The 22,028-nt window shown below is 51.0% G+C and overlaps 1 protein-coding gene across 4 annotated transcripts in view; it reads left to right on the top strand.

The window, feature by feature from the left end:
• MARCHF10 (membrane associated ring-CH-type finger 10) overlaps nucleotides 1–20,359 on the top strand; it is an 88,497-nt gene extending 68,138 nt beyond the window's left edge. For 3 of the 4 annotated variants that reach the window (XM_074343440.1, XM_010956005.3, XM_074343442.1), the window contains 5 exons: nucleotides 335–501; nucleotides 2,741–2,850; nucleotides 11,670–11,783; nucleotides 17,060–17,102; nucleotides 20,222–20,355. In XM_074343440.1, the coding sequence (XP_074199541.1) occupies nucleotides 335–501; nucleotides 2,741–2,850; nucleotides 11,670–11,783; nucleotides 17,060–17,102; nucleotides 20,222–20,283 (496 nt within the window). In that variant the 3' untranslated portion in view covers nucleotides 20,284–20,355. Of the gene's footprint in view, nucleotides 1–334; nucleotides 502–2,740; nucleotides 2,851–11,669; nucleotides 11,784–17,059; nucleotides 17,103–20,221 lie in introns of all 4 variants that reach the window. The other variant, XM_010956006.3, reaches the window with a different exon arrangement.
• The last annotated feature ends 1,669 nt before the right edge of the window (nucleotides 20,360–22,028 follow it).

Here is a 22,028-nt window from a genome sequence, read left to right as displayed (position 1 = left end):
GCAGGGGTAGGGGCTCCCAGATCTTCCCTCAGTTTCCCTGTGTAGCCCTTTCCCAGCCCGTGGAGGATGTGGCAGATGTTAGTTCTTCTGGTCAGCTCACACCCATCAGTAACTGCACAGAAGCCTGATTTAAGAATCCGTACACCTGTTGTCAGTAAGCGTTCCTGGAAGACTGTTTAGCAGGGTCAGCGGGAACAGTGGGTGACCCGGGCAGCCCTGGTGGGCAAGGCATGGGGGGCCGGGGATTGCTCCCTCTCCCTCCTCCCGCCCTATGAATGCCTTGGAAACTGCACATATGTAGACTCCTGGTGACGAGGGCTTGTTTTCCACGTAGTCTCCTGCAGGAGGACTCCGATGAGGAGGGAGACTTGTGTCGCATCTGCCAGATAGCCGGGGGTTCCCCCAACAACCCTCTCCTGGAGCCCTGCGGCTGCGTGGGAAGCCTGCAGTTTGTCCATCTAGAGTGCCTGAAACAATGGCTGAAAGTGAAAATAACATCAGGTAGGTGTGGGGGGAAGAACGGCAAACGGGCAGCGACCCTATGATTAACCGAGGCTCCGCGGTGTGGAGCTTGACAACAGGGCACTCCGAGCGGCCCCCCGGGGGAACGTGGCCGCCCAGCCCGGGACTCCTGCTCACGTACCCGGACCCCGACCGTAACTGAACGCTGTCTTCAAATTACAGGAGGGAAGTGATTTTTTTTTTTTTTTTTTTGCAAGTGTAAGGGAAGGATCCTAGAAAGTGCTATCCTCTGCTTGAGGCCTGAGCAGAGATGCTAAGATTGCCTCTCAGGCGGAAGGAGACTAGAAATGGGTCCGTGGTTGGGCCGCAGCCCGCAGCCAGCAGCCAGCAGCCATCCCAGCCGGTGGACGCCCGGCAAAACCAGTTCCGCTTCCTTTTACTGGTGCAGGAAGGGGTGGTGTCACCTAGACACTGAGCTAAGCTGCCTTTTTGCAGCAGAAGTAGGAAAAGAGCACTGATCTAATCTTTCTAGAACTGTATTAGATAAAGAGATCCCCGTTGTGCTCACTCTGTCAGCTCTGGCTTTAACACGTCTCCTAACTGTGTGTGAAGCCTGTTCCCAGCTCCCTGGGGAGGTTACAACCTAAATATAGCCACGTCAGTAGGTTGGCTGTAGTTTTCTTGGCAGAAAACAGGAGGTTTCTTTAAAACATGGTTTTAGGAATGAGAGCAACTTGAACAACAAAAAAAAGTAGAAGCCAATGCAAAGAACAGTTGGTTTCTAAAAGAGTCACTATGTCTTTCAGCCTCCCCTCTCTGAAAACTCCTTACCCCATAAGTGGATGCTGTTTTTCTCCTCCACCACTTCACCTCCTTGGTTATCATTGTGCCAGACAACCCTGGAGACCTATGACTTGACCCTGTCCCCCTCATGGGGTGTGGCCCTGCCCCCTCACCAAGAACAGCACGCCACTGAGTCAGGGAATGAACATGGGATGATCCTAGCAAGTGTCTCCCTGAAGCCCCTTCTCCATGTCCGCATGAGAAACGTAGGTCCCACCACTGCCGGAGTTGCTTAAATGCATCTCCACGTAGTAAGCAGAGTACTCAGCCCTTCAGAGAGCGAATAACAAGTGGATCTCAGCCACTAATGACTCTGCCATGCAATGTGTTATCTTACTAGAAATTTGGGCCAATTAAACATCTAGCACAGAAAAAAATTACTCATGAGATGTGTGATGAAAGTACTGCTAAATGCCTGTAAATGCCAGTGCTAGTCTGAGTGTGTTCCTCAGGATTAACCTGGAGGACACATGGGACATTCCATAGCCTCAAGTATTATAGAATGATGTTTTAAAAAAAAAAAAAAAACACCAAGCAAACAAAATGCAGATAAAGGATTACTGTTCATCCTTGTCCTTTGAAATTCTCTATTATTTACTGCATCTTTGTATCCCCCAGTGGGGAAAAGTATAAAACTGTACAAGCCCTATATTAACCAAATACATTCACGTAACCGATTAGTCCGCTATTATCTAAGGCATAAAATAAACACCAGTACATCATTAGCCAAACTGCAGCACATACACAGGGGGAAAAGCCATATAGCATAACGGTTGCTCAGACATAGAAGCCACAGTTCTGCATCTTCTACTTTTGCTAGAATTCATGCTAAAACAAACAAACAAAAAAAACCCTTCTCCTGTTTCTTTTCCCAAAGGAGGCTGAGCTCAGGCTCAGATGCTGGCCCCAGAAATGCTGTACCAGTGCCCGCACATGGCCCCAGGGTCCCTCACATTTCTCAGGTGGGAAGTCACCTGCTGGAAGTAAAAGTAGACTTGGAAGCCATAGATTGAGGATGGCTTCTACCACCAATTTGGTCCTTACTAATTTATTTGCTTGGATCTGTGTTAGGTCTGCCAGAAAAAACAACAGTAACATAGACCCAATATTCACTCTTTTAGCAAATACTTGTGCTATAGACTCTCAGCCTCCTTGTAGTAATTCCAATTTTATGAACCAATATGTTTATATTTAAACAGAAACCAAGATCTGTTATTTAAAAGTCATGGGAAAATCACTTATAGGAAGCTGCATAATAATGAAAATGGTTACAAAGGAAATTTTACAGATCTCAGATTCAAGGTCATTTTCTACAGAATATGGCTGACTTTTAAGAGTCTCTGAAACTCAGAATTCCTCACCCACACAAGTTCGCTCTCAGAATATCAACACAGAAAGACCTAGGGTTATATATAACAGAATTTTTTAATTTAAGGAGCAGATCTTAGCACTGTGAAGACCTGTGAGATGTGTAAGCAAGACCTGCTGGTCGACCTGGATGATTTCAACATGACCGAGTTCTACCAGAAGCACCAGCAGTCCCGGGTAAGAGAAGCTCTCACCCTCTCCGGCTCCACAGGCTAAAGTCAAGTCGAGGTGCAGGGCGAGAGGAAACTCTTTCCCTGGTATAAGGACTGTACGAGGCCTGTGCATGGGGTGAGTTTTCTCTCAGAAGATGTGTTACTAAATTGGACCTCTGGAGGGTTGGAAGACTTGGTTGCCCGGGGTTGAGATCCCACTGCTGTCAGGGACAAAGTAGGAAGCTACAGTAACTAACTGGACACACAGAAATACAGGAATAGTCTAGCAGGCTCCACACCCAAATTTGCTGAAATAATTTAAGTTCTGAAAGCAACAAGAGAAAAAAAATCAGGGTCTTGCAGGAAATAGTCCCCAATTTATATATCAAGTAATTCCGGGGTAAGAAGGAACTGCTTTGCTGAACATTCAAAAACACGTAGTAAGTGCCTACTGTGTGCTTTTTAATACCTCGTAAACTAATTCTCTTGGGACATCTGGATTGCAATTCTAATACTGTGAAAAGTTTAGTTAACCTTCAGTGGGAAGGTGATTTACACGCAGGATAAGTTTATTGCCCAATTCTTAGGCAAACAATCTTCTATTTGGAACTGCACTGCCCAATATGGAAGCCACAAGCCACACGTAGCTAACGAACAAGTGGTTACCTCCAGTCGAGATGTGCTCTAAGTGTTCTACACTGAATTTCAAAGGCTCAGTACAAAAAAAAAAAAAAGAGTGTAAAACATCACATAATAATTTAATATTAATTATATGTTGAAATGATAATATTTAAAAACATATTGGGTTTGATCAAATATATTATTAAAATTAATTTCACCAGTTTCTTTTCGCTTTTTAATGTCGCTCCTAGGAATATTCAAATTACATAGGTGGCTTGCCTTGATGACTTATGTTGTATTTCTTTTGGGTGGTGCTGATCTAGAAGGTACCCTGCCCATAATAAGCAGTCAGTAAATATTTATCAAGCGAAAATAGCCCATCAGTACCATTATAATTCAAGACCGACCTCCCTCATTACACAGTGAGAAAAAAAAATGATTAATGACCACGACTGTAAAGCACACAATTTAAAAACTATAAAATCATTATTAGCAACTAAAATGTCACTCTTCAGAGGAGTCATTTCGGCTTTCAGATCATTAGCCTGTCTGTATCTAGACCCCTTTTTTTTTTTTTTTTTTTTTTTTTTTGCAAAAAGCTCATCTGAGTCAAAATAGTGCATCTGAGTCTGGGCAATTCTGTAGTTGTCTTTTTAAAATCCTAAGGCTACTGGATTTTAAAAGTCGAAATATTGAAAAGAATAGAGATTTGAACAGCGCAACCAATAAGTATGATATAACAGACATAAGACTACCCCAGCCTTGAAGAGCTGGGGCCTCAGGAAGCTGGGAGGGGGGAAGGGGGAGAGAAAGGAAGAAAAAAGAGAATTTCCTGGGAAATCAACTCAGTATTTTGAGTCTATACATTTTGAGATGGGAGGGTCTCAAGACAGTCATAACCCCCAGGCACTGAGATCTGAGATGAGAAACAGAAGCCACACACGTTCTTAGCCCCTGAGGATGCTGGAGTCAAACGATTGAAAGGAACCAGGACCTCTGAATGCCTGAGGTCAGGGTGCCAGCCAGATGCAGATGGTTCTGTGCAGTCATTTCAAAGAATAAATTATTTCAGGAAGTGGAGCCCGCGGGACTTCCTGAGAAGGACAAGTTCAGATGAGGCCAAGTGACCCGAATCCCACCAGAGTGGTCTGCAGACTCCACAACCTCCGCACAACCCCAGGGAAAGCTTCGTCTAGGAAAGAAACCTGTTGGTCCCAAACGTTCCCACCCTGTTCTCCCTCTGCAAAGCCGAAGACACTGCCGCCACCATACACTGTAGGTTTACCAGTGGTACTTGTAGAATTGACTCAACTAACAGCAAATGTTTTCAGCTGTTTTTAAAGTGTGTGCATGCATGTAGACGAAGCAGCCCAGCCCACCAGAAGGCACACCAGCTTTAACTAAGTTGTGAACCTAAATCCTATTCCCCTCCCCAGAGCTGCCATGTGACCTTGGGGAAACTACACACACTCTCTGGATCTCAGTTTCTCATCTGTAGGAAGTGAGAGACAATGATTTCCTACCCCACAGGATTGGATGTAGGAAAAGACCCGAGCACATCACCTAAGACAGTGCCTGGGGCAGAGAAGACTCTCAATAAAAGAGGGCCATCATATTGCAGCTGCAGAGATGCCCGACCCCTTTGGACTGAATGAGAAAGCTAAGTATACCAGGACCAGGCTAGAGTCCATCGTTGAGCAAGGCCAACTGGCCCCCACAGGGGTCATATCGGTACCCTTGGCCTCACTGCATCCTACCAGCTGAGAGAACAGGCTACAAGGACACCCTAAAAAGAACTGTGAACGTAACTATGTCAGCCAGGGTCTGGACTGGAAAGAGATGGTGGCGCACACCAAAGGGGTGAGTGATGAGAGCTGAATGAACGGCCAAAACGCAGGCAGTAAAAGAGCAGCAAGGAATGACTGGGCATCCTGGGACCAGCCACTGACCACTGACCTTCCTAGGCCTGGAATGACAAGGGGAGGAGCAGCCACCGGGATCAGGAGGGCCGTAGCTATAGGAGTCACCCCAGCCTGTGACCTTCAGTCTAGGGGAGCTGCTGTGGCCACACCTCTGCCCAGCAGAGAAGGAACAGGAAGAACAACTACCCCAGGCTCTGTCTCCTCCCGCCCTCTGGCCTCCTGCAGGGCCTCCCATTGGCTGAACCCAACAGGAAGCCAGGGGCCAAGGGGGCCTAGTTAAAGTCATCCATTGAGATGGGCCACAGAGCAAGGTGGAAAGTGGATCTGGAGGGGAACATGGAAAATATCCAGCACGGTAATTATGCTGCATGGAAGCAGAAAAGAGTTTAAATTAGTTTCAGTGAGAATTTGACAGGCCATCAAAGCCTTTTAAAAATGCCCTTCATTATCGTCTCAGGGAGACACTAGGTTGACAGACCCACCCCGGTGGGAGAGCAAAGGTCCCGGGAACCAACATGCAATATTTATCCGCTGATGGAAAGCAGTCGAGACCTCACACTTTTACAACCGTTCTGACCATTCTGATGGCCGGGGGGAGTTTAATAGTGTCTGTTTGCCTACAGCCTGAGTTAAACTTGAGAAACCAGGGAAGTGTGACATAGACAAGTTCAGAAACTCTCCATGGACGAAGACTAGAGTACCTGTTGTTTAGCACAAGGGCTGGAACACGACCTCGGGCCTGGCCAGGGAGCTGATGTGCACGCCTGTGCTTCTGAGGTCCAGGCCCTTTCCCTGACTCCCAAACCTTGGCTCCTCGGGGCCCTCTTAGGCAGCCCTCAGCACTCTTCACTCCTTGGCAAAGGGGTTCCCTTCTTGAGAAGTGGAGTAGCTGATGCCAGATACAGACAAGTACAAAGGAAAGGTCAAAACCAAAAGACACCTAGAACTGGCTTCAGCTCAGTCTGGCTCACGCTTGGTCTCAGCTAGCTAGCTAGCTAGCTAACTCACTAACTTCTTTTCTTGTGCATTTTTCCCATTTAGATTTTTTTTTTTTTTTGCTTTTCCTTAATTATAAAAATCACCAACACACAAAAATCTCCCATAATCAAAATTAACATTTAGCAGCATGTATTTTTTTCTATTAAAATACAGACGCCCAGACCCAGCCCCAGAGATTTTGATTTAATTGATCTGGGATAGTACCAGGGGATCAATTTTTTTTTAATGTGGCAAAATACACATAATGTAAGTTTCACACATTAACTTTTAAAACACTTGTTGGATGCCTACTGTATGTCAAATACTGTGCTGGGTGATAGTGTGGTGGTACCCAAGGCCAACACAGTCACTGCCTTCAAGTGGGGAAGCCAGCAGTGTCCCTGGGGTGGGAGGGCCAGAGTGACTGATACACAAGCAGCTGTGGGAACAGCTGCAGAGAAGCCCTCCCCACAGAAGAGGCATTTAAGACCAGGAAGGAAAAAGAGGAATGAGCTCTCTAGCCACATGGGAGACAAGACACCCCACTGGGCATCTGACCATAGACTGTGGACGTGCCCTTTGGGTGCCCAGTCAGCACTGTCAGTGACCTTTAAGGCTGTGGAGGGGCTTGGACCAACCTGTTTTCCTGATTTGCTTCAATGCATCTGAGTAGGGGCAGCATGAACCCTGCCCTTGGCTTCTACCAGGGCAGTGAAATCCCATTATCCCTACGTCTCTCAGACACTGGGTGTTCCCACAGGGCCCCGTAGGGTCAAGGCTTGTTGCTAGGCTTCGAGTGGCTAGATCAGGAGCCCCTATAGGCTGTCTGAAGAGAGACACCCTGAGGCTAAAGCAGATGTGGGGCCCCAGGACCTGGACTAAGCACCTCAGAGCTGCCGGCACCTGGTGGTCCAGTCACAGGCCTGTCAGGGCTGGCAGAGGTCCACCCCTACCCTTATTCAAAGGTGCCTGAAAATTCAGCCCAGCAGGCGTTCCACACCCACGGCCAATAGTAGAGCCGCACCTCCGCATCGCCTGTGTGCAGCTCTTTAACCTAGGAAGAGGACTCACACGTACTTGTGGGTGGGGCCCTCAGTCTCGGAGTGGAAGGAAGAACTCCTGGATGGCAAGGTGTAGAGCTCCAGGTAACACTCCAGGCTCCAAAATGGACCAAGAGAAAACCGGTTTAAGAGAAGCTTAGGTCACAGATTTGTACACTCAAACGCTGCAGAGGCCAGGCAGGTAACAAGTGATCTGAGTCTTCCGTTGGGAGTGGTGGCAACAGTGGCAAAATGGAGAGTACTCTCTGCAGCTGCCGAAGTTCACGTCCGTCCTTCTTTCCTTCCTTCCTTCCAACCGGAGCACATCTGCGGGCCAGATTCAGCTTCCTGGCTGTCAGCTGTTGATACTTTAGAGCAGGGGTTCTCAAGGCTGGGTGGTCCCCAGACCAGTGGCAACAGCATCACCTGGGAATCTGCTAGGAATACACATTCTTGGGCCCCACCCAGACCCACTGAATCAGAATGTGGGGGAAGAGGTGCCCAGCAACTACATTTTAAAAGGCCCTTTCAGTAATTCAGATACATGTCAAACTTGAGGCCGTTAGAATCAAAAGTCAAGTCTAGAGGAGCCACCATCTGGTCCAGAATTATACATTGTTTTTCTCATTCTTTCATCCACACACCATATACCTGGCCTGGGCAAGGCACATACGGTCCTTACCCCAAACCCCAGCTTTAGTTCTTGCCTCTTGTAGGATGTTTCTTTGTTTTGCAGAATACCATGTCCACCCGTATTAGTTCATTTTGCCATAATGCCTTGACGAAATAAGCAGAACAGAGGATACTTCTCCCCTTTTATAAATTGTCCCTGTGCAGTTAAAAGTCTCTGCCCAACGTCATAGGACGTGATGGTCCTAGGCTGCCCATTTGGAGGGTCAAGGCCCACCAACATGATGGAAACGTGCTCCTGCCACCTTGGCCCTGTGGCACAGGAGGGTCTCAGCTGGCCTCTGGCTGTCATTGCTCTGAAGCACAGGCCTGACTTCACTCCATCTCAGCCACAGACTGATGTCCTTAGACACACAGTCCCCTAATCACCCTCACACCTGGGAGCATCCCATGAACGGATTTGAAGACTTGACAGAATGTTCATCCAGGCTGTCCGTTTCTTCGAGCGAATTATGTTGAGAATTTCCACCCGTAGCAAATCTCTTGGCCGAAATGAATTTTAACAAAATGAAGGAGGGATAAGGAGAAAAGAAAAACATCTGGCAAGTGGGCTGAGCGCTGCAGAGCTCCTGTCCACTGCTTCACATGCCTCTCCCTCCCCTACAGATCTCCCCACCCCACCTCCACCTCCAGCCCCTGCACTGTGAGTGGGCAGCAAAGTGTGATGCAGTTGGGTCGTAGGAGGGGCCGGTCAGGAGCAGCTCCAACAAGTAACACTCAAAAAACTAGCTCATTTTGCCTTGCTGAACAAACACCGTGGATGGAACTCTTTCTAATAACAGATCCCTCCCCGTTGTGGCTCAGAGTATAAAGAGTGACTCCGAGTTGACTATGAAATGCCTGCACTGATTGGTTGGCCCAGCCCTTCCATCTAGCATCCCAGGCTCTCCAAAGGGCACACATAAAGGAGCCCGGCCAGTAAGATTTATGGCATTGAGTAACAGGTTCCCTCCCACAGACCATAGAAGAGACACAATCTCCTCGAAGTGACTTTTCAAATTATCTGCAGAAAACATTAGTGGATATTTTCCCATCTGCATGCCTCTGGGTCTTATTGAGTCATAAAAAGTAAATGATTTCCCTGAAAGCTTTGACAAACCTGATAGTTCCAAGCCATTTTCTAGCTGATTGATTTGCCATTATGCATCGGAGGATCTTCCAGCAGAAAGGCTTACTGGCGAAGGGAGTGCTGGGGAGAGAGCTCGCGGGAGGCCGCCACACCAAGGAAAGTGAACAAGGGACAAGGCTTGGTTTGTGTGAAGGAGCTAAATGGCGCGGCGCATAGGCTGGGAAGGCTTCCCAGAGGTGGTGCCTTGTGAGACAGAGGCAGACCCTTGGGGAAGGTGGGAGGAGGCCATTAAGACAGAAAAAAGTAAAAACAAGCAACTTCCTCTCTGCCTATTCTAGGCCAAGGTCAGAAGAGCAAGGCTAAAAATAGGAGGCTAACCACTAAAGACAGCTGACTAGAGCCCTTAAAGATGGGTCTATAGGACAGCGGAGGAGCCTCGAGCAGTGACCTTGGGGCCAGTGGTCACCTCAGTCCGGAGCTGTTCCCAATTCAGAAGAACACATTGATCTCTGCTGAGCGTGGGCATCATTTCTGGCAGCTGTTTGGTCCTGGAAGAGGTGTGCTCTGCTCCAGCTTCCTGAGCTGCCCTGGGCCAGACAGGAACAGGGAGCCCGGCCCTTGAAGGGCCTCGGGCGCTGAGGAAGGAAGGAAGAGGCGCTGCGGTGGTCACTGTGTCAAGTCTGAGCTTCCATTATTCTGGGACAATGTTCCGGCCTTTCCCAAGGGTGATGTAAAGGGCCACGCCCTCTGCCGGGATTGTTGTCCCTGGGGGGCTTCCTGAGCCCCTCCCAGCCCACCCCCATCCCCTACCCTGGAAGATCTGACAGAAGGACGAATAGGGGAATAAAGCGGCAGGCAGGGAGGTGTCATGGCTAACGCAGAGAATTTATTGAAGGTCGATGCAAGTCCACAGGGGAGGCCCTGTACCACAGACACCCCAGGGGCTGAGGACCCAGGAGCCACCCTGTGCTCTCAGACCAGGGAGAAAAATATCACACAAGCTACCACCAAGAAAAGGCAAAAACATTAACAAATGCAAGATGCATGCAGCAAACAATAAAGACAAACTCTTCGGCATCAGGGAGGAAAGGAATGATTGGAACAGATGAGGTTCATTAGGACAGCTTCCACAAGGAGGTAACCTGGTGATGGCTGTAAAGGAAGTTGTGGACGTGGCTTAGGAAGGTGGAAGGTGGCAGAGGAGCATTCAAAACAGGCACAGAGAGGGAGGGTATAGCTCAGTGGTAGAGCGCATGCTTAGCATGCACGAGGTCCTGGGTTCAATCCCCAGTACGGCCATTTAAATAAATAAATAAGTAAGTAACCTAATTACCGCCCCCCCCCCAAAAGAAACCACTTTGGTAAATCTGACCCTGGTGTAAAAAAGAAAACAGGTGAACAGACCCCACGAGGAAGAGCACTAGCAAAGGCCCTGAGGTTCACTGCCATGAGACCCTGCAGGGTGCGTGCTCTCTGGGGCTTAAATGATAATGGACTGAGCAGGGTGGGTGGGGAGTCAGGGAGCCCTTAGGTGAGACCATCATTCAGCCCACCTGTGAAGGGAGAAAGGTAACAGAGCCGGGCCTGAGGTCCTTTCTCCGGAGGGATCTAGGAAAATCAAGTACCCCCACCCCACCCCACCCCACGGCACCTGTGTCCCCAGTTCTCCTACAGACAAGTTTGCCTTCCTGAGACACACCTCTCACCATGTTGACTCCTCTGCTCTGAGGCCAGCAGCTTCACTCACACTCACACACACACACACACACACACACACACACACACACACACACACCGTGACATCCAAACTCCACAGTTCTTCCTAATATGGTCCCACGTTACCGTCTGCCCAGCCCATGCCAAGATTTTTTTTTAATTCAAAACAAACACCCTCCCCCTATATACTCCAGCCACACCAGTGGGTAGAGGGTTTTGCCCGACATACGCTCTGCCTGTATGGTTGCCCACATTCAGTGCCTCTGTCTGAAAGGCCCTGGACACCCCTCACAGCCACCCACCAAAGTCCCTCCCATCCTTTTAGGACCACCAAAGCCTCCTTACCCCACGTCAAACACAGCCAGTCTCTCTTCACTTCCCTCCACGCCTCCGTCATGGCTCCCAACGACTCCAGCTCATATTGGAGCCGTTGTGATGAGGCTTTCTCTCCCGCATCACAGGATGAGGTCCCAGCAAGGTGCTGAGACCTTCCGCCCTGTGTCCCCAACGCCCAGCTCAGGGCTGTGGCAGGTTGCTACTAGGTACACGTCCGCACTGGGGCTGGGCCTGGAGCATGGGCCTCTCTCAGGCTCCTCCACTAGGCAGGAAAGAGTTCCAGCAGGGCTGCCCGGTCTCTACCCTGGACCGCCTTCTACCATCTTCCCTGGTCCCCCAGGGCAGGCCTTGCCTTGGGGCTAGGGCTCTTGTCCTATTTCTTGTCCCCTCTTGGCCTTGTTACCGTCCACCCCATGATTTAGACCACAAATACTTTATAAATGAACTTAAGAGCGTTCTTTCCCACACGTAGGCACAACACGAGCTGATGAACACAGGCTTGTACCTGGTGCTGCTGCTTCGCCTCTACCAACGGAGGTTTGCAGAACTCGTGAGACTCAACGACAACCGGGCTGCAAGAGAGAGGGTGAGTCCGGCTCTGCCTGGACCGTCGGGCAGCAGGCACACGAACCTCGCTGTGCATCTGCGTGTGGAGGTCCTCGAGGTCACCTGGTAGAATGTGGTACTGTCCTCACTAGGACTAAGACTTAGTGGCTGCTAAGTGTAGGTACAGTGGCCCTCTGGCTGAAAAATAAGTGACAGTCACATAATTGTTGAATATTAAACATGAATAGTAATTAAATGATCATTAATGGTCATATCAGCAAGGGAGTCTCCAGAGATATTTGCCCCCCAGAATAGAGGCCAGCAAGGCTGCGGGGGCCGAGTGTGAATTATGTGTGGATGTCCACTGCCCAAGCAAGGAGGGTCCATGAAATACAGGGACCCTCCCCAGCAAAAGAACCGTTTATTTTGCTTTGGACCCCAGGGTACATTATTTCAGCATGTGGGTGTGTGTGCCAAGGAACAAAGTGCTGATGGTGTCCCGTTTGTCATTAGAGAAGTGGCTGCCCTTCCTTTAATAAGAGACCTGGGGCCCTCTAGGAGGCCACACGGTGTGGAGGGGGAGCCTGGATCTGCTGCTCAACCAAACTGTGGGAGACAGACAGGCCGACCTCTGAAAGGTGCAAAGACACTTGGTCATTGCCAAGTCAGAACCCTGAGCCCCAAAGGGCATCCCTCTGGGTTAAATGCCTCCCATGGCCTGGTCAGGAAAGAGCGCTAGCAAGACAGGGCCGCCTCTCTTACCTCAAGGCCATGCCAGGGGCTGCTGTCTTTTAGTGTTCTGGGTCCCCAGTACCCCTGGAGGCCTGGAACTCGACCTCTGCTCCCATACAAAGGTCAACCCTGGAAGGCAAGCCAGTCTGGCAGTGGACAAGCCACTGATGGTACCACAATGCAGTTTTAGTGACAGTCGGCCACCCCATCCTGTGTACCTCTCTTTCTCTTCACTTTCCTCTCTCTGTGTCTCTGTGTCTCTCCACTTCTACCTCAAGTGGACAAGAGGCCTCTGCCACACCCGTCACTGCCTGATGTTGGAACCCGGTGACTCCAAGTGCTCCTTACACGGCCCCAGTCCTTGTACCACTGGAGGCAGTGGCCATCCACTGGAGCCATCCCTGCTAGAAACGCTGGGTTCAAACCATTGGTCATTAAGAATTCTAGATCTGTCCCACCATTTTTCTGGCTTAAATTCTCCCCTTAAGACCCTAAGCTCTCAATTAAGACAACAGGCTGGGTCTTTTCCAAGACATCTCCTCAGGAATCTCACCCTCTTTTTGACCCAGGCCTGTCCTTCCTTTAACTCTTCCGTAGTTTTAATGGTGACATAAATTCCTCAGAGAAATACTTTTTTTTTTTCTAAAGAAGTACAGGAAGCAGGAAACGATCCTTTGGTAACATTTCTGTAACCTCATTTTCATGATTCCACATCTTTTTAATGAACTTTTTATTGCACACTGAACTTCAAAGCACCCAGGGTTTGATATAGGTTACAGATGGCCACAACGTCAGCAAGCAAATGCAAGCGACATCAGCCTCGGGGACGGCAGAGCACACACGAGAAGGCAACTAGCAGTACAGCCCAATGGGTGACAGCTAGGCCTTAAAGCATTGACTCTGAAGAACTTTCTGGTCAAACTATCCTAGAGAAGGAGTAAGTGACCCAAAGAGCAAGCTGGGAACCAGGAGGGGAGGAAGCAGAAAGAACAGGGCAACTCTCTTCTCTCATAACAAGCTCACCTGTAATTTGAGATTCCCTGAAAGAGACCTCACCCGTTTAAACCACCAAGCAGTAACCAGGACAGACAGACAGCCAATTCAGAGGTGCCCAAATGGAATGGGAAATCACGCGGCTCTTGTCAAATTCACGCTCTTCTGGATTTGAGTCTTAGTACTTTCCTATAGAAACCACTTGGACTCTAAGGGTAACATCTAGCAAAAGAAAGGCACTAGGATGGGCAAGTCCCTCCCTCCCTCTCCTTTACCTACCAGAACTGGAAACCCATTTCTGCCGGGCTTCTGGCTGCATCTCACTAAGACACCCAGTGATGAGTGCCTGTCAGTGGTAGTGGTCATTCATTCACTCACCCATTCATGCCCTGGCCTGTTTCAGGTCCTGAGACAGGGAACTGGGAAAGTGGCTACCAGACATGATGCCATGACGTCCCTTTCTTTGAGGAGCTTATGATGGAGTTAGAAGATGAGACTCACATACTCATAAAACCAGGAAATAATCAGAAAGTAGCCCTTGGTCAAGAGAACCAGTGGAGCTAGTGAATTTCCAGAGGCTGTGAAATTGACAACACAAGATACTCCCTGACTGGGGCTTCCCGGGGCTTCCAGGGAGCTCAAAAACACATAATTTGTGAGGTTGTGAGCTTTCTGAAGGCAAAGCCAGGCCTTCCACACCTGTCTCTCATGATGCTAGGCACACAGCGATTCATATTTGACTGCTGGCCATGTCCCAGGCACGCTGGATGCCAGGAACACTTACTGATTACAAACTTGCTAAATTACTGCCAAATATGCCAGATAAGGACGTGGTCTGCTAAGGGTTTCACACAGGCAGTCGGAGGGAAGGGTGTGTTCATTGGCAACTTGGACACGGAACCCTTACCTCGTTTGTATACCACAGTCCTCCAGTGCCTAGAAAATGCCCAGCACACAGTAGGTGCTCAGTAACCTTGATGCTCAGTCAGCTAATGAACCAATACCTGCTTCTTTCAGGAGGCAAGTCTTGAGTTACGTTTTGAAGAAAATGATAGCACAAATTGGTGGAGAGAAAAGGGTGTTCTAGGTAAAGGAGCACTCCCGGGTTCAAGATATATTTATGTTTTCAAAGATTTTCTGTGTGCCTACTATGTGCCAGGTTCTAAACTAGATTCTGGGAATACAAAGATGATCAAGACCCTCCTCACTTAAAAGGGACTCAGAGTCTACAGAGATAGACACGTAACCAAGAGTATCACAAATGTGCCTTGTGTTACGACAGGAGATGCTGCCAGATGTGGAGGGACCCAGAGCAGAGTTAGAGGACCTGCGGGGCCACCCTCCTCCCCTCCTCCTTCCACTCCTTCTCCAGGACAGACTCTCCAGGCAGGGTCTTCGGGGACACAGGCCAGCATTTCAGAGGCCTTGCTTTTACTCCAGTTAGGGTGGACTCTTTGCCATCAGTTTTGCCAGCACTTGGGGAGCCTGGTGGCAAAGCTGCTTCCATTACTGCTCTCGTCAGCTGATCAGCTGAGGTGATGCTTGAACTGAATCTTGGAGAGCTTAGCAGAGGGACAAGGGAGGGAAAGGGCATTCCATGCAGAAGGAAACCCAAAAGCTCAGAAACGAAAAGACTTGCATGTCTGGCAAAGTCAAGGAGTTGAGTGTGGCTGGACCCAGCAGGAAGTGAGCAGGACGCGAAGGGTTTGTGTGCAGCTCTGGGAGGCCACTGGAGGGTTTCTAGCCTGGGACCGGCAGGCCGGGAGACCTGCGTTTCCCACAGGTCTGGAGAGAGAACTGGAGCAGCCACGCGGAGGGTGGGCTGGAGGGGGAAGAAACTACTGGGCAGCTGTTGCACTGGGACAGGGTAAGGGGGGCCAGGTGGGGAGCCCTGGAGATGGGGGACAGATTTAAGTGGGCACAGAGTGAGGTGCAGGTCGAAGGGAGCATGGACTATTATTCTCTGCAAAGGCCCAGCAGGAAACTGGCCTTTTCTCATTTCTGGTGCTCATGTTGGGAGCATGTCCAGAGGAACACAGGGCCCCCAGCCTCCCTTGACCCCACCTGGCTTACCCTTTAATCTGACGGGGACATGGGCTGTCCTGCGTGGTGAAGCTAAATGGACTTGCCTTCCCTCCCCTCTCTCCCTTTCAGCGCCCATGTGGGGCTCTCTAGAATTCAGGGCCTACACCCCCAGAGTCCCCTGTCCTGGGCTTCCTGCCAGCCTGGGTTTTGTGTGTGCCACACTCTCATTCTCCACAGGGAAATGTCCCTGTACCCTGAATTCCTCCCCCTGCAGCTCCCTATACCCTTAAAGTGTCTAACTTGCTAAACTAGATAAAATAGAAAGACTGTCAGTGTGCTAAAAGGCAGAGTGCAGAAGGGCCCCGGGGGGGGGGGGGGTGAGCAGCCATGATGCTCTCTGGGGTGAGCAGCCACCTCTGCCTCCTGCCCCAGGTATGCTGTATTCACACGTCACCCGGAGGGAAATGGGGGCAGGGAGGGGACCACAGAGGCCGCCCTGGGAGGCAGGCAAAGGCTTGAAGTAGCTCTGAAATCCTACAGGCCCATTCACATATGAGGCTAGATGGACTTTCTCTAGGCCCTCCCCCTTGACGCAATTTCTACAAAACTGAAAACCGTGGTCTCAAAGGACCAAATCTTCCCAAAATTTGCAAGGCCCATGCTTGGCGCACAGTTGGGAAAGCTTTCCTACTCACCAAGATGGCGCTTCCTGGTGGAGCATGAGAGATGGTTTAAGTAGACGTGGTCACCTGGCACAGAATCCAGAGGCAGGATGAGGTGGTCCGGCAGCCAGGCTGCGGCTGGTAGTCCTGATGTATAATTTACCAGATAACCAGGGCTGCTACTCTAGAAGAAATTCCATCCTTCTCCTGCCTTCATCCTGGCCTTCGGGTGAGAAGGACCCAGGCGCCACAGCTGCCTCCACCCTGGCCAGGCAGTTGCCCCAGTAACAGTGTCCGGCTCCCCTTGTCTTGTCCCGCAGCCTGTCACAAAGTCCCTCTTCTCCCAGGGGAAGAGCACCAGCCTTCTGCACCGGAGCCCACATCCTCACAGCCTGGCACAATGGGCTCCCACGGAGTACACAGTGTTTCTTATTGTGGCATAAAATGCCATAAAGTCAGAACAAAGAGGGAGCCCAGAGCCTTGATGGGCCCGCTGCTTCCTGCCGGGCAGAGAATACAAGCGATTGTTTCAAAGCCAGTGGTGAGGCAAGTGGCCAATTAGCGCGGCCTTCACCCCCACAGCCTGTAAATGTGATTCCGACCATCAGGACGGGATTCTGCTACTCAGATCAATTGCTGAAAGGAAGCAAGTCTGTTCACGGTGCCGAAATTAGAAGCTCAGAACCAGCTAAGGTGACCTGGGTGGTTGCTGCCGCCTTCTTTAGGAGGCTAAGCCCCACAGGTGCTGAATATCAGCCTTGCCCTCAGCACCTCCACCTGTTTTCTCTGCCCCTTTAAGGTGATGTAAGGGATTCCTAGAACATTCCTGAGACTGGGGGATTATACATCTATTCACAAGTGATGTGAACAAACAATTCATTTTTCATTATCTTCTTTCTCATAGTTGTCAAGAAATTACCCACAACCCAGACCGGAAGAAAATGAAAGTAGGTTTGGGGGTCAGTCCTGCCATGTTGAGGGTGTTTGCTAATTTGGTTTTTTTCTGTGGCTGGGTTGACCCTAACGGCTGTGGAAGGAAGTAATGACCACCACCCAGAGGCAAAAATAACCCCACAGAGCTTGGGAAGCTCTAGCCACTGCAGTCAGGAAGGCGAGCCCAAGTATGCTGGATGCAGAGGAGATAAGAATTTTAGTTCATCCTGAAAGCAAGGGTCAAGGCCAACAAAGGGAAGATAGTCTCCTCAGGCGTGGGGTGACGCTGCAGGTTTTTTCCTTTCCCTTCGCTGGGATTCTCCAGCATCCAGTACTTGGGGAGCCTCTCTGGTTTTCTTCTAAAAATCGTGGAAAGGAGTTATTTAGCCATTACTGAAGGGACCACAGTCACTCACAAGCTAGTATTGGATTTATTGGATTTTCTCACCATTTGGCCCAAACAAGTGGGTCTGCTGGATTCAGAAGTTGAACAAGGGAAACAGGTGTCCTGAGAAAGGCCAAAGGAGGCAGGACAGCTGTCTTCAAACAGGCTCATTATCCCATAGAAAACCCAACTGAAGAAAACGTGCTCAATTAAAGCAGGAGGGCTTGCTGTCAGACTCGGGAAGAACTCCATCATCTGGGAGAAGAAACATTACAGTGAACTGAGAGGGGTAGTCCGTGACAGTTCCACCCCCAAAAGCTGTTCTGGGGAGAAATTTCACAACTGCATGCCCTAAAAGGTTTAGAACAGCGATTTCCACACTGGCTTTGCCATCAGAATCACCTGGGGAACTTACCAAAAATACAGCTTCCTGGGTCTTTCCCAGAGGCTCAGATTCAGGTGATGGGATCGGCCCCTGGTGATGCTGATGCAGCCAGTCACCGTGACGCTTTTGGGGACCCCGGACAAACCACCCGGAGAAGCTGAACCAGCTCAAAACTCCACAGGGTGGGGCCCAGGTGACGACCCTAGAGAACCCAATCAATTATTCAAGGCACGCAGTCCTGAGAACCCGAGCTGACCATTTTTAGAGAGGGAGGGAGGGCCCTTCCCTCGGTTCACAAAAGGAACCCGCAGAGCCTGGGTCCTGGGCGCGACCGCGGGGGTCCAGCCGAGCCGGGTGAGGGTCCAGCGCCCCCCTCGCGCCCTCCCTAGGCCTTGGGGCCACTCGCCGCCGGGGCGACCCCGAGCCGCCGCTCCCGCTCCGGCAGCCAGGAAGGGAGAGCGGGCAGGGAGCGGTAAGGTCTGGCAAAGACCTTTGTGTGCGGGCGCACACACCCACCTCCACGCCTGGCCTCGCGGGTCCCCACTGCGGCATTTGGCGAGAGCCTCTACTCCGCAAAGGGCCCTCGCGCGTCGGCCGGGAGGCCTCGGCGACCCCAGGCTCCGGCCAGGGTGTCGGCTCCGCGCCCGGCTGCACCCCTCCCCAGCCCCCCGCCCCTAGGCGCCCGGCTTTTCGCGGTTCAGGGAAACCTGCGGCGGCCGGGCGCGCCCGAGTGGGTCTGGCTGGGCAGGGGCGACCCCTAGTGCCCAACGAGAGCCACTGCCGCCCTGCTGCTCCAGGAGGCACTGAACGGAATGGAGCGCCCCCCTCTCCCACCCTGGCAAGGGGAAGAGGGACCCTTGCCTCCCAGCCTGGGCCCCAGAGAAAGACGATGCCCCTGCAGGGCAGGAAAACAGCATCCCTGGGGTTAAAAGGAGGCTCCACTGAGGGGACCCCGCCCTCCTGTGTTGCTCGGAGGCAGATGGTCCCCTGATGTCATTTACCGCCCCTCTTCAGGAAGCTGGGATTAGCTCTAGGATCCACCCCTCCCCTATACCAGTCCCAAAGTGGGGGCAGTGAATTCTTCCCTGGAAACAGGTCTAGGTGTGGAGTGGGGTCCGCTTGGCCCTGCCCCAGCCCTGCACACACCCCAGACGCTGGTATGGGAAGCCCGGCACGGAGGGACTGTCCTGGCACGCTGGTCAGACGCAGCCCTTGCCTGGCTTTCCGCCAGAGCAATGATCAAGACAGGAGCCAGGGCAGCCTGAGGCAGATCCACATGCCTCCTGCCCTCCCCCGGGGCCATACTCTTCTTTGGTCCTTGGCAGCCTGGCATGACTCACCCAGTTGGCAGCGCTTTGTTAAGATGGGTTGCCAGAGCTGAGGCACAGCTGTGACCTGCTGCCCTAGCTCAATGCAGGTAAACTGCGAGGGGAAAAGGCAGAACATCAGGGCACACCAGGTGGCACAAAGAGATGCCAGCCTCTTTGTGGCTCTGTGGTGACCATGCCAACCTTCTCACTGGGCACCACATCCCCTCCTAGGAACCAAGGCCACACGCAAATGCCACAGGTGGCCCAGAGGTAAGGGCTACTGGGGAGAGTCCTTGGGTAGGTGCACCTGGGTCTAACAACATGTCTCACACAGCCCCCTCACAGCTGCTTCCCAGCTGGCACAAATGACTGTCACCACAGCCAAGTCCAAGGCCAGGGAGGGGAACACTGCCTCCTGCAGCCACCAATACAGGTGTGGACAGGAACAGGCCTGAGGGCCTTCAAGCTAAAGGCTGGGCCAGAGCACCTCCCCTTGCATATGGACAAGTCAAGGCGACTAGAACAGGAGAGGGTGACAGAATGAGGGCAGCTCATGGGGCTGGGGCTTCCTTGTGGTGGAGGGAGAAGTCAAGAGGGTCCAGATGCGGGGGTGGGGAGAGGTATTACTTGCTCCTGCTCCCCTGCCATTCCTCACCGGGCAGAAACCACTTCCAAGTAATCAGTAAGCGCTCACTCAAGCCAGTGGGAAAAGAAATATATTGAGAAAAAGAGTTTACCCCAAGAATAAAGGAAAGCACCCCCCTGGACCCCCCACCTCCTCCACTGACTCCACTGCCATCTCACTGCCTCTTCACCCTCCCTCCCTCCCTCCCATCCTGTGACCCTTTGTTCCCAGCCACTGTCATCTCTGAACAGGGGTCTCTGTTCCCCACACTGTTCAAACTCTGTAGTGTGTGTGTGTGTGTGTAGCCAGCCACTGGGGCTGGGGGCTGGGGGGAGGAGGGCAGATGGGGGCCAGCGATGCCATGCCTCCATGACAGATCCCACCGGCAGCTTCAGCTCCGTGGCCTGAGAGATCTTCTTGCTTTCCAGGTTCCGAGTTGGGAGACGGAAATGAAAGCGGCATTTGTGAAAGCAACAGGCGGATAGTCTAGCAAGGAAGCTGCCCCCGGAGTGAAGCAGAAGCTTGTCCCCTCAGCTGCCCTTTCTCTATCCCCATGTCCCTCCTTCCCTCCTCCTCTTTACCAAAACCGAAACCAGTGTGTTCCCACTTATCTTTTTCACCTTATGCCACTCTCTTCTTGGGATCTGGCTTGAGCATCTCCAGACAGCAACTGACCAGCCCGGTCCCAGACAGCCCAGGCCAAGTGGCCTGGGCTCACTGGGACCCCGCAGGCTGCCCTGCTGCTGCCTGGAAGCCCGGAAGCCCAAGAGGACCCAGCAGCCCCCACAGGCTCCATGGCCTGGGGTCCCTCTGCCCAGGGTGCCCTTGCAGGCCTCACTCCAGCCCAAGTAGAGTCAGTAAACTGACTTTATTCACCCAGCTTGGCTTTGTGCTTATTCCAGTTTCCTCAGACAAAGGGTCCAGGCCTCAGACTCAGAGGAGAGGGAAGCCCCATCATAGCCCCACCCCACCTGCCCTTCTCCTGCCCCCCGGGGAGGACGCATCCTGGACCCCCACGGGCTGGGACAGGCTGGCTGCCCAGCCACCCCAACCACCTCTGTGGGCGCCTACTTAGGAGGGTTTGGTGCATGGACTCCACACTTCACTCCCAATTATGTCTTAGGGCCTAATGACCAGATCTGTGCCAGGGTGAAAAAAGAGCAGAGAAAGTAAGACAACTCTGTGTGTGTGTGTGTCTGTGTGTGGGAGAGAGAGAGGGAAACAAAGATAAGTGAAAAAATAAAATAAATAATAATAATGAACTACTAATACATGCAAAGACATTACAGGAAGTGAAAGAAGACAGACACAAAAGACTACATGCTGTACGGTTCTATTTGTATGCAATTTCTAGGAAAGGCCAAACTGTAGGGACAGAGCAGTGGTCACTTGGGGTTGGAGAGAGGAGTGGAGACTGACTACTCGAGGGGACTTTGGGGGATGATGAAGGGCTTCTAAAAGCTGGTTCCCGGTAACGTTTATGCAACTGGATAAATTTACTGGAGCTCATTGTGTGTTTAAAATGGGTGAACTCTATAGTATAATCATAAAATATGCCTCAGTAGATTTTCTGCAAAATGGAAGAAGGGACAGAGAAAAGAAGAGAGAGAGGTGAAAGGAAGAGGAAGAGGTGCTTCTCCCTCCCACCCTCAAGTCTCGCCCTCCTCAGACTAGGAGCGGCCGCTGCAGGTGTTGCTGCCAAGGGGGTCCCCGAAATAAATGATGGTGCCAACAGGATTTTCAGAGGGCTAGAGTTGAATTACGTCAAAATCTCGTCCTACTGCCCTGATCCATTCCACACTTAGACAAAGTCACTCAACCACTGCAAACAAGTAGATTCAACTAGGCAGCCTGGATCCAAGATACAAACAAAGGGACATCTTTGAATGTTAACAGAGCCCAGAAGAGCCGCTCAAGTTGAAAATATCTCCGTGATGTACATAAAATTCCTAAAACCTCAGGTTCCTCCATTCACATACAGAGCCCCAAGCCTTGATTATTCTGAGAAAATAGGCCTTTCTTTTTAACTGAACTTTAAGGTTGGCTGAAGATGAAAGACTTGTCCAGGAGCCAATACTGAAAAAGGTCTAAGAAGGGACAATGCATATTTAAAAATAAGTTTCATAGAGAGCTTGATGGAATTTGAGGCGGCCGGGTAAACATTCTGACAGGCCAAACCCACTGTAAGATGTGACAGTGTTTGAGGCAGCTACCCTGAGATCGTTACAGGTTCAC

The sequence above is a fragment of the Camelus bactrianus genome, chromosome 16, assembly GCF_048773025.1.
Source record: "Camelus bactrianus isolate YW-2024 breed Bactrian camel chromosome 16, ASM4877302v1, whole genome shotgun sequence".
NCBI lineage: Eukaryota > Metazoa > Chordata > Mammalia > Artiodactyla > Camelidae > Camelus > Camelus bactrianus.
This window is presented reverse-complemented; position numbering and strand designations above follow the sequence as displayed.